Source organism: Neovison vison, chromosome 6 (genome assembly GCF_020171115.1).
Source record: "Neovison vison isolate M4711 chromosome 6, ASM_NN_V1, whole genome shotgun sequence".
Taxonomy (NCBI): domain Eukaryota; kingdom Metazoa; phylum Chordata; class Mammalia; order Carnivora; family Mustelidae; genus Neogale; species Neogale vison.
The window spans coordinates 147255043-147266901 of record NC_058096.1 but is presented as its reverse complement, the minus strand read 5'-3'; the positions used below and the strand labels follow the sequence as shown (position 1 = coordinate 147266901).

The window sequence follows — 11859 nt, the reverse complement described above, 5'->3', positions numbered from 1 at the left end:
TTGGGAAGAAGTATGCAAAGTATTTGTGAAAAACCAGTTTTGAAACACCATTCCATCATCCTGGGCACTTGTAAGGGGAAAACGTCTCAGCAAAACAGAATGCTCAGGCTTTAGTACTAGTGTGGCTTTATCTTAGTTCATTCTATTTTTCTCCCAGCAAACACCACCCAATTAGAGGTGTTTTTGCTCTTACTAGGTAAGTTCAATAAAAACTGGAATGTTCAAGGCTGCAATGAACATGGAATCCAACTGTGTTCACCTGACTTTGTGGAATACTGTAGTCCTCTGGGCTACTGCAATGTAACACTACGTCTATGCCAGTTACTTAGAAAAAGCCAGGTTACCAGGTCAAAATCTGGACCTTAACAATTAAGTATAGTGTTGCTCTGAAACCTAAATAGAATCTGTAATAATAAAAAGAATAAGCTTCCTCCCCCACCCCCCACAATCAGTCTGATAATCACTATTAAGCAAAGAATTATCACTTTCGAAATTGAACACCAGCTTTAGGGAAAGTACTCAGTGAACCAGAAGGCACAGGAGAGGTTAGGCAATGACTCAACATTTAGTTATAAGTATGTGATTTAAGAGAACTGTATGAAAAATTTAAAACCTCTTGTTCTAGAGCACAGAAGTTGCTGTCTTTTTCAACTAGTAGATTGAACTTCTCTTGATTAAAACTTTCTTTGAAAAAAAGATTAGCTTTTTTTTTTTTTAAAAAGATTTTTTTATTCATTTGAGAGAGAGAGCATGAGCAGGAGGGGCAGAAGGAGAGAGAATCCTAAAAGAGACCCCACACTGAGCAGAGGGCCAAATATGGCCTGATCCCACAGGCTGAGCTAAAAACCAAGAGTCAGATGCTCAACTGACTACACCATCCAGGTGCCCCCTACATTTTATTCTTTTGAAGGTCCTTGTACTTTATCAAAACAAGTATTTTTCAGGTGAGAAAGAAGAAAACAAATATTAACCTTACCAGGGTTACAGTCTGTAAGAAGGGAGCAGATAGAAAGGAGAACTTTAGAAATGGTTAGTGCTGGACTCCAATTATCTTTTAATATATCCAAGCAAATAACTCCTTGACTGTTAATATTACAGTGATAGATTCTTGTCCGAAATGTAACCTAAAAAAAATAAGACAGTATTAAAATTTAAACAGCAAACAATGAAATTTTTACTAAATTGTTTTTCAGTTGAGTGGCTATACTGTAATTTAAAATTTTTTAATTTTAAATTTTAAAAGATGAATAGAGTTTAAAGCTGGTAAGATAGGTTAAACGACTTTAATCTGAAATTAGAATGTTCATTGATACACTGTCATTTCAAAAGTAATATCCATCAACAAAAAGCAAGGTAACTTCAGTTATTCTAACACTTTCAATGTTTTAAATATTTTCCTAACTTTTCAAGTTTGAAATAGCTAATTGTTTGCTGACCTCTTGTGTTATCTGGTGGTACTACATGGCCTTAAAATAAACTTCATAATGAATTCAAACAGCTAAAACACAGTGGGTACATAAACAAAAGCAAGATGTTAGGTACAAAGGCTATAAAAAAAAAAATGAAGATGAGATTTGTTTCTGCTTTTTCTGATTTTTACATTAGATCCCGCAGATATCCCGTCTACCTAGGTCACAGAATCACTGTAATGGAGTCTCCACAAATGAGGAGCCAGAAATGGGTAAGGATCATAGTAGTAGACAAATTAACACAAGCCATATGAGCCTGGGTTACTTTATTTTGGTTTCCTAACTTTTTTGTGTGAGATACAGAATCATTCCAAAGTAAAAATTTCCACTTAGTATAAATAAGAATCATAGATTGAATGTCATAGGAGATACTATCCTAGATTAGAAAACTGAAGCCTGGAGGTTAAGAATTTGAACAAGACCAAAACATGACAAGGAGCAGAATCCAAGTCTTTGGTAGGAGATTCTGACTTTCTCATTATTTTAGTGCATAGATATTTTGAAACCATTTTTAACCATTCAGTAACTTTTTCTAAGTGGAAAATATAGTCACACAGTGATACAGCTGTGTCACTAAAAATAGCAGAATTTTAAGCACCATCAAAACAAAGCACATACTTTTAGAACTGTGGTCTCTGCAAGAGGCAAAGCCCCCCTCCCCAGTGCAGATTTTGTGTCCATCCAAATGTACTTAGAGATTTGTTGATATAACAGAAATCTACCTTTTGTGATTAAAACTCAATTTTAAAACCTTCAACAGTCTCTCATAGCAATGTGTAAATTTAACTATAAATTGGGACATTCTTACCTTTGGAGGCTTGAAGGGGTATTCTGGTGTAAAAGTGATATCAAGGAAGAATACACCACCCTCATACACGGATCCTGGAGGTCCCAGAATGGTTGATCTCCATTCATAGATGTTATCACCTTTGGGACCAGCACTGTGAAGTAATACATCAAAAGGTAAGCAGGTGGTGGCACTATCCAAGTTTTTATAGGGTATTCAAAAAAGGAAAAAAGATAACCTCTTCTCTTCCTTTTTATTTAATGGGGGGATCCTCTCCATAAAATAGAAGTGTCTTTCAGACACAATCTGATTCTGGACTGCAACAAACCCATCAGCCTTAGGTCAAGTAAACTGAATGATAAAGAATGTTTAAACTATTCTAAGCCTATTTAAGTTGTGAATAAGCAAGAAATTCTTCAATTCTCAAACCTCTCCTGGATACATCATAAGAAAACGTAAGCAGTATTCAGTGGTTTCTGCTCACAGTTCTTCGTTTCTGATGACCATTTTAAGCATAAAGTTTCATTTTTGACCCACTGACTGGGGTTCTTGTTCATTGCTCTTCTACTCCCATAATCTTATCCTAAAAGGAGTCCAATGGATTTTAGTACCTTTTACATTATAAACCATGTCGGGTGGGAGGAGCACAAGGATGACAGAGTATCCAATGACAAGTTATTCCATTTGCCTTTCAATGTATAAAATTCTGTAATCAGGTTCTCTAAATATTAGAGTGGGTATGTTTCTTTATCCCTTTCCCTGTTAAATCACTGTTATTTATATTTAGTTATACCATAGTACCCTTCTGAAGCACTCTGTTGGCTTGTAGAGTGCTCTGCTCTGTATCCAAGTACAATAATAAAAACAAGTGTGGGTAGGACTCTCCTACTGAGGAGAGAGGAAAAGACAAGTTTGGGAAATGGTTTTAGATACTAAATTTAAAAAAAGACTTCCCACAGCATGGACAGGACAGTACTAACGTGGTTAACTTACATGTTTTAGCTCAGATTTCTCAAATCTAGCTACTAATCGTTGCTTCAAGGATAATGAGGCGTGTCAGCAGGAAGGTCTTTACTTGGAGAGACTTGTATATCCCAGTCAATACACAGGACAATTTCTACAGAGCAGGCAAACTGCTATTTTAAACGAATGGATGGTATGAACTGGATTCATTCACTCTTGAATGCACATGTACACGAAGTTAAATGGCAAGAGATTTCAATAATGAACAAGCCAAGAAATCCTTGTCTTCAAGATGCCCTCTGCTAACTGATTAGAGAGGAGGTTCAATTCCTTCATTTAAGAGAAAGGTTAGAAGAAGGGAAGGGGGGCGGGGACCTGCCTGGGCCCTACACTTTCCACAAACCCACTACAGATTTTTCTTTCAGAATGAGTTTACAAAAGAAAACCATAAAGAAACAAAAGCTGGAGAAGAAAACATAATGTGGCAAAAAAGGAGGGAGAAAATACAGATAAAAGAACATGAGCTAATGGGAAGAGTAGAGCCAAACTGGCCAAGAGGCAGAGAGCTTGGACAATGACTTGAGCACTTATTAGCTATGTGACTTTGAACAAGTCACTAAACCTAAATCACAAATTCTCAGGAATGTTTTGCTAATTAAAATGGGGGGTGGCATCTCTGTAGAAAAAGAGACTCAGCAGTTTCTCATTAAATGGTAGTGATCATAATAATAACAGTTATGAATTATTCTACTGATTCAAATAGTATGGTCCTTTAATATCCTTTGTAACTGGTATTCTTCAGAACTATTAAAAGACTTGTTTTAGACTGGACAAGGTGGGATGTAGAGAGAACTTTTAATCAGTTTTCTACTTCTAGAAACATGAGGTAACCTCTAGTGAAAGGATACTCTCCTGATACAGCTTCAAACCCTGAGGTTAGAACTGGTCCTTGGTTATTTGGTCTCCCTACGTGTTTGCATCCAGTGTATGTATCTGGACAAAAAGTCTATATACACTGGCCATTACCAGCCAGGACACCTGTTTACCAGACTAGAATTAATTGAAAAGTGGACTAATGAGTTAAAGACACCACTGATACAGAGGTTGCAGATAACAGATGAACGAACTATCCTATTTAATCTGGTTCATCTAGTTCATAGTATCTAAGGTTTAAAGGCTAAAAGGCAAAGACAATCATCTGCTGTAAACCTCTCTTTTTTACCGATGAGGAACCAAGGCCTGAAGGAGAAGCTAGGCCATCTAAAATCCAGTAATGGCAGCATTCCATACAGTTTACCTCACAGTCAGCTTAGTAATGCTAAGAAAGAGACCCAGAAAAAATAACAGTAAAGTCCATCTAACCCTAGAGGTGACATGTTGACATGGGCCCGATGCTGCTGGCCCCTCAGTACAGAAAAAAGAACAAAGGTTTAACAATATAGCACTATATGCAGCTTTTATGGATTTTATGGAAAACTGTACTTTCCAAACTTCATTGTTCCTCAACATCACCTATAGAACTTTCAAGTGAGAGAATGAGACCTGTCATCCTAGGCCTACTGAATTTAGAATATTCGGAAGGGACTTAAGAATCTATGGTGATCTTTGAACAAGTATTGGTTGCTTCTGGGAATCACTGGTACAAGTTACTGAAAGACAATCAGTTCAGAACATAAGCTTTAACATTACAGCTTATCACCTATGATACAAGTAGATATTCAAATCAAGGTGGCTACTTGTGTGTAATCAGCTTTCAGTCTGGGGTATAAACTTTTCTGAAAGTTCAGAAAAAAAGACGGCATTAAGTATACAACATAAACATAACTATAATTAAAAAAGTAACATGTTTCATTAAACTTTGAAAACTGATAATAAAAGTGGGCTATATTAAGAAAAATAATACTAAATGAAATAATATGAAATGTAGTTGAAATCCTAAAGCATGCAACAAGAGCCCTGTAGGAAACTAAACAGCATGGATCCCTTATCTACAGGTCCTCAGCCAGGGGACTTGGGAGTTACAGGGAAGGATGAGAACCCATTGGAAGGACAAAGCATTGCTGCTTGATGAAAAATTTTACTCACCTTAAAGCTGTTACTGGAGAAATTCATATAACTTTTTGTCATATGCATTTTATTAATCATAGAATGAAACAAAAATTATGGCCCTGCAAATCTTCTGCCCCCTTTTTTTTCCTTCCAGATTCTCACTGTAAAAGTTAGGATCTACTGGTCTAGAAGGTGGGTAAAGAGACCTATGGGGGGAGTGGGGAGGGCACAAGTTTACAGCTTTCAGAACGCTACTGTGAAGGTGAACGAGGAACAAGAGAATCTTTACGTGGGACACTACAGGGAAAGGTCTGTTCCAGCACCCCACCCTCTTCTCTATAAAATGACTAACTAGGTTTACCCACAGGTCAGCATATTTCTTTACCAACCTTCTGTCCCCACCCTTTAAGATACCTTTTAGTTTCACAATAAGAAATACAACTTAAGTTTGAAACACTTACGGAAGTGTACTTTAGAATAGCATGTGATCTAAATTAGTAATTACTAAAATGAATATAAAGTATGGGAGATGGGGGTGTTTAAGAGAATATGAGAACAAAAAAACAAAAAACAAAAAAAACAAGTCCCCATTTGAAGATGTTGCAACATTAACTGTGATTAGAATCTTGGCATGAGGCTGAGACTGAGAAGGTGGAAGGAGACCATGCATTTGTTTGCCTTTGACATTTTGTTAGAGAATTAGTTTATTCATAACAAAAACACCTTTCAAAATAAACATATAATACACAGAACTCTTACACAAGGCAAAAGAAAAAAAATTCTGCCCTTGATTCAGTCTTTTTTCCTTCTAGTCAAAATAAATAGAGCTGTGGCAAACATTTTAAGAAAAATAATATAGTCAAGGGCACCTGGCTGGCTCAGCTGGTAGAGCATGCGACTCTTGATCTTGGGGTTTTGAGTTCAAGCTCCACACTGGGTGTAGAGTTTACTTTTTTTTTTTTTTTTAAAGAAGAAAAGAAAAAAAAATCATTCCTATTTTTGACTCAGTATTTTCTTACTTCTGTAATGGTTTCTGACTTCAGAGAGATACATTAACATTAGCAGCAGGAATTGTCATGAACCACAACCTTCTTCTGAAGGAGCATCTGCCTATTGACTGATCAGCAACAAACTCAATGACAAGGACTCTTACCTCCACCAGCCTTTCCCTTAATGCTTGAAACCCATGTTTCCTCTAGTAACCACGGGACAAGGTGGCTACATGGCCTACTTCTTATGCCTTATTAATACTATTATTAGTAATAGCATTTGAATAGTATAAAATGTTATCCATACAAGTCATTTAAGGTATAATCCTAAGAAATAAAACCAGTTAGAAAAACTGTCATTAGAGCAGTCTTCCAGAATTTGATGTGCTCTCTGGATTGATCTGAAAATTTCTAAGATGATCATATAAGCTAATGTTTAAGCTTTAATTTGTTTTAAAATCGTGTTGTTGTTGTTGTTTTAAGTCCTCCCCCATTCCCATCCTCAATACTAACTTACTATAGACTACTCTTCTTCCATTTCAACAGCAACCGAAGATGCATTTCAGTTTTTAAAGAACATCCTGGAAGTAAGGTGAAATTATAATCAGTGTTTTTAAAGATTATATTTCTATCTGATCAATTTTTTAAATTTTTATTGGGAGAGATGACCCCTGCATACAAACAAAGAAACCCTAACTCAGATATTATTTTTGGCATAATTCTATAAAGCTTAGTTATGTGGTCTCATATCTTAGGGGAAAAAAAGTTGAGGGTAAAGGCTGGGAAGATGAAAAGATAAGGAACATGCTAAAGACAAGCATTTGGATAGCAATAGCACAAAATAAGTGAAAAATAGAGCAAGTTAGCAAATGTGCTGGCATATTTCAAAAGGTAGATAGAGGCTCATGATCAACTGAGTTAGAAGTTCATTCTAACCACCTAAAAATCCCAAGTAACCTCTCAAACCAGTTGCTTATACAAAATGTATTCTGTCATAAAATCCTCCAAACTCCTACATTCTCACTGCCCCCAAAGCAGTCGTTCTCAGTAGAGGATGGTGGGGGCCCCCATGTGATATTTGGCAATGTCTGGAGATTATTTTGGGATGTCACAGCTAGGATGGAGTGTGCTACTGTCACCTAGTGGATGACAGCCAGAGGTGCTGCTAAACATTCTCCAATGTACCAGGCACCAGATAGCCCCCTACAACAAAGAATTCTCTCAAGGGGCTCCTGGGTCAGGTCTGCCTTTGGCTCACATCTCAGGGTCCTGGGATCAGGCCCCACATCAGGCTTCCTGCTCAGCGAGGAGCCCGCTTCTCCCCCTGCTTATGCGTTCCCTGTCAAATAATAAATCTTTTTAAAAACTTCTCTCAACTCAAAATGTCAATAGTGCCAAGGCTGAGAATCCTGCTTAGAGAAATGTGCTCAAGGTAGCCCTAATAAGGTAAGAGCTTCACAGTTTGAATCCATTGTCAGGCTCTAGTGCCCAAACGCTTATGTTTTACTGCTGTGTGTGGCGGGGGGCGGGGAGAAATCAATATCCAGGGTTGCTTTTAAAAGTCAGATTTGCATATGCCCTAAACGTTCCATAGACCCCTGATAACTCAAAATGTGGTCTCTGGACAAAGCAACATCAGCATCCTCTGGAAGTTTGTTAGAAATGCAGATTTAGACTCCACCCCACACCTAATGCATCAGAATTTGCACATTAAAACTTTGAGATTCTAGCTACAGAGGACATTAAGTGGCAAATGAATGCCAACTCTACCTTTTGATCTAAGTTTAAATTACCAATTATATTCTCGAGCTCTTGGGGTGCCTGGGTGGCTCAGTGGGTTAAAGCCTCTGCCTTCGGCTCAGGTCATGGTCCCAGGGTCCTGGGATGGAGCCCCGCATAGGGCACTCCGGGGCTCAGCGGGGAACCTGCTTCTCCCTCTGCCTGCCTCTCTGCCTACTTGTGATCTCTGTCTGTCAAATAAATAAAATCTTTAAAAAAAAAAATTCTCTAGCTCTTTCCTTCACCACCTATAATTCTCTGCAGTAAGAAACAAGTATCGGGCGCCTGGGTGGCTCAGTGGGTTAAGCCGCTGCCTTCGGCTCAGGTCGTGATCTCAGGGTCCTGGGATCGAGGCCCGCATCGGGCTCTCTGCTCAGCAGGGAGCCTGCTTCCTCCTCTCTCTGCCTGCCTCTCAGCCTGCTTGTGATCTCTCTCTGTCAAATAAATAAATAAAATCTTTAAAAAAAAAAAAAAAAAAGAAACAAGTATCAACCCTGGTAACGCTTACTAAGTACCATATAGAGAACTTAGAAAATGCTTATAGAGAAGAGACCCACAATCAAATCTATATTCCTGACAACCCACTATTCAAAATCCATTCTTAATTTACTCTTCTTCTGCTAAGAAATGAAAAGAGAATATGACAGAATAGTATGAATGCAGCAATCTACCAGAGGGAATCCTCATCGCCCACAATTATGTCCCAGTAGACCGACTACTCTCCAGGGAATGAAAGCTGCCTTCTCCATGACATCTATATAGCACATGCAGAGGAATTTTATAAAAAATGAAAAAAAGTTTCTTGTTCTCGCCATCCCTCCATAAAACAGTTGCTATCTGTAACCTAGAAGTGAGTGGCAGAAGGAACTTGAAAAATCAGAAACCTCAGTAACGTGACTACTAACACACTAGTGACATGATTTGGTGAGGTGACATTGCTATTACAAAGTGCGTCTGTCACGTACTGATAACTAAGAGAGGCCTCCTACAAAGTGGTACTGCAGGGGATGTACATCCAGGTTACCATTCCCTGGGAAGAATTACAGTTTAAAGGCCAACCTAAAGGACTCCTATGTAAGAATTCACATCAGTAGTTTCCAGTATATCTAAGCAGTTGCACTGGAACCAAGTGGGCCCAAATAGGGGATTACAGTTTCCTACACATGGGAGGAAAACAGACTCAACACACTTAAGATCTAGAACAAGATGATCCATGTCCACTAAGAATGGTGTTCCCATGGAGGGCCCCCCAAATCGTGTCATATCGACTTTGAGGAAATGGTGCCCTTCTCCCAGCAGAAAGGGGATAAACCTTCAAAGGAATTTGATACAACTTTTCTTTTTTTTTTTTTAAAGATTTTATTTATTTATTTGACAGAGAGAGATCACAAGTAGACAGAGAGGCAGGCAGAGAGAGAGAGAAAGAGAGAGGAGGAAGCAGGCTCCCTGCTGAGCAGAGAGCCCGATGCGGGACTCGATCCCAGGACCCTGAGATCATGACCTGAGCCGAAGGCAGCGGCTTAACCCACTGAGCCACCCAGGCGCCCTTGATACAACTTTTCAATCTGATTTTAGGCCTATAGAAGCTGTAGAGTTTATGGGCGCCTGGGTGGCTCAGTGGGTTAAGCCGCTGCCTTCGGCTCAGGTCATGATCTCAGGGTCCTGGGATCGAGTCCCGCATCGGGCTCTCTGCTCGGCAGGGAGCCTGCTTCCTCCTCTCTCTCTCTGCCTGCCTCTCTGCCTACTTGTGATCTCTCTCTGTTGAATGAATAAATAAAATCTTTAAAAAAAAAAAAAAGAAGAAGAAGAAGAAGCTGTACGAGTTTATTTCTGAAGTCTGTTCCAAACCGGAAAGTGGACAGATTGGCAGGTATTTACATACATTGCTACAGCTATATGGCTATACAATCTCTCAAAGATCAGATTTTAAGTCTCTAGAGAACAGTGATTTTCCACACATATTACCAGGGCTTAGTATAATAGTAATTAGCAATATTTAATTTTAGCTAATATTTAATATTAAATACGTACCACTGTTCAGAATTACGTTGACAATACTGCTAAATTTGGTGAAATAACAAAACACTACAAGAGCTCAATCTTGCTCAGCTAGCCATTCAATTGTGTTTTTACCTTATATGTTGCTGCTTTAGAAAACAATCCAGGCTTTCTGGAAATCTACACTCCAGTCTTGAAAGAAAATCAGATGCAGGAGTAAGGACACAATTTTAAAAAGAAAACTCGTTTCATAATAATTTGAAAGAGACAATAGTAGGGATAGTGAAACAAGCAGATCTACAACACTGTGGACATCAGTGGGTCCTTACTGTCAGGGAGGAATGGCTGAATAATGATAGTGTTTAGTAAACTGAACTAAAAATCACCCTTTAGGGGAGCCTGGGTGGCTCAGTCAGTTAAGTGTCTGCCTTCAGCTCAGGTCATGATCCCAGGGTCCCAGGATTGAGTCCCACATGTGGCCCCCCCTGCTCAGTAGGGAGTTTGCTTCTCCCTCTCCCCATGATCGTGCTTGCTCTCTCTCAAATAAAGTCTTAAGAAAAATTAAAATAAAAATAATACTTTAACTTTTGGACTGCTGATATACAAAGTAGGGGTTAAAAGTACCAAACAAGTGAAACTCAAGCTAGTTAGATGTCAAGGGCCTAAAAGGAATTGGGGTGGGGAAGGGTAGAGAATGGCACATAGGAATGATTAGAGAGAATTAAATAAGATTGGCATTTCTGGTGTCTCAAAAACCATTTTTTTTCTATACAAGTTTAAGTACGTAGGTGGTCAGGACAAAGGTGGATCAGACAATAGCTCTTTTCTGCAGAACTACACAAGCTTAAGAACAATTCTAATTTGCTCTTTGCCCAGAGAAGTTAGAGAAACAGAGCCAGAACAGAATCCAGTTCTAAAGCTATTCCTCCTCTACTGAAACTAAAATAATCCAGAGGAGGATATCTGCACCTTACAGTCAAGTGGTTTGAGTCCTGATTTTTTAGTTGCATTGCTTATATTAGCATATGTAACACTGCTATCTAAATGAGTAAGTAGAAGTCAATTATTAACCTCTGGTTCTTACAGTAATCAGTTCACAAGGCCTTTAAAAGCACAACCAGCTCTTCTATTGGGATGGTAACTGTACTGAGGCTAAATGAGAGTATTGGAGGAAAGCAGAATCTCTTGTTTAGACTTTTGTAGGGGATACAGTACAGTTGTTAACACTTGTACCTTCCACACATTTAATGCAGGTCCTTAAAAGCAGCAGTGTTGCAAGGAAAGCTACTCAAAGGATACAAAAATTCTCAAAAAGGAACTTACCAGGTTTGACTCAATTCTAAGATTCTACAGTAGATCTTTTGATTAGGAAATGACCACAGTTCAGTTTCTCATTCACTCACACTCAACTGCACAGCCTCCACAATGCAAATGCTGCCAATCTCACACTGCAGGTGAGGCACTCGGGGGTGGCACGGTCAGAGGGAAATGTGCAAAGTAACAGTGTAAATGCACAAGGAGCAGGTTCAACATCTTGCCATTGAGCAGAGAAAACTGCCTGCACCGTCTTGCTGCAGTGATTTGGAGGCGGGGGGTCATTTATCACATGATCTGAACTCTTGTTTGGTAAAGCTTGCTTTCTTTCTTTTTTTAAATAAAAATAATTTTAACTTTTTACTGCCCCTTTTTGCTCTTAAAAGTGAGACAAAGGGTGTCTCAGAACATCTTCCTACACCACCTAGTCAGCCTGGAACTGCCCTGCCCGTCTCTTAATTGTAGCAATTTTAAGGATTCTTCATCCTCAAGGGGCATCTTCCTTCCAGGG

The 11859-nt window shown here is 38.8% G+C and overlaps 2 protein-coding genes across 9 annotated transcripts in view; one reads left to right on the top strand and one right to left on the bottom strand.

Annotated features, from left to right (window-relative positions):
* UBE2E1 (ubiquitin conjugating enzyme E2 E1) overlaps positions 1-11859 on the bottom strand; it is an 86439-nt gene that overhangs the window by 872 nt on the left and 73708 nt on the right. Inside the window, exons 4-5 of the mRNA XM_044252556.1 lie at positions 2278-2410; positions 977-1124 (exon numbers count right to left, since the gene is read on the bottom strand). Of these exons, the coding sequence (XP_044108491.1) occupies positions 977-1124; positions 2278-2410 (281 nt within the window). The remainder of the gene's footprint in view (positions 1-976; positions 1125-2277; positions 2411-11859) is intronic.
* Positions 1-11859, top strand: part of NKIRAS1 (NFKB inhibitor interacting Ras like 1) — a 70243-nt gene that overhangs the window by 32817 nt on the left and 25567 nt on the right. For 4 of the 8 annotated variants that reach the window (XM_044252547.1, XM_044252546.1, XM_044252549.1 and 1 more), the window contains exon 5: positions 1606-1681. The exons of the other annotated variants lie outside the window; for them this stretch is intronic. In XM_044252547.1, coding sequence (XP_044108482.1) covers positions 1606-1681 — 76 coding nt within the window. The remainder of the gene's footprint in view (positions 1-1605; positions 1682-11859) is intronic. 8 annotated transcript variants of the gene reach the window in all.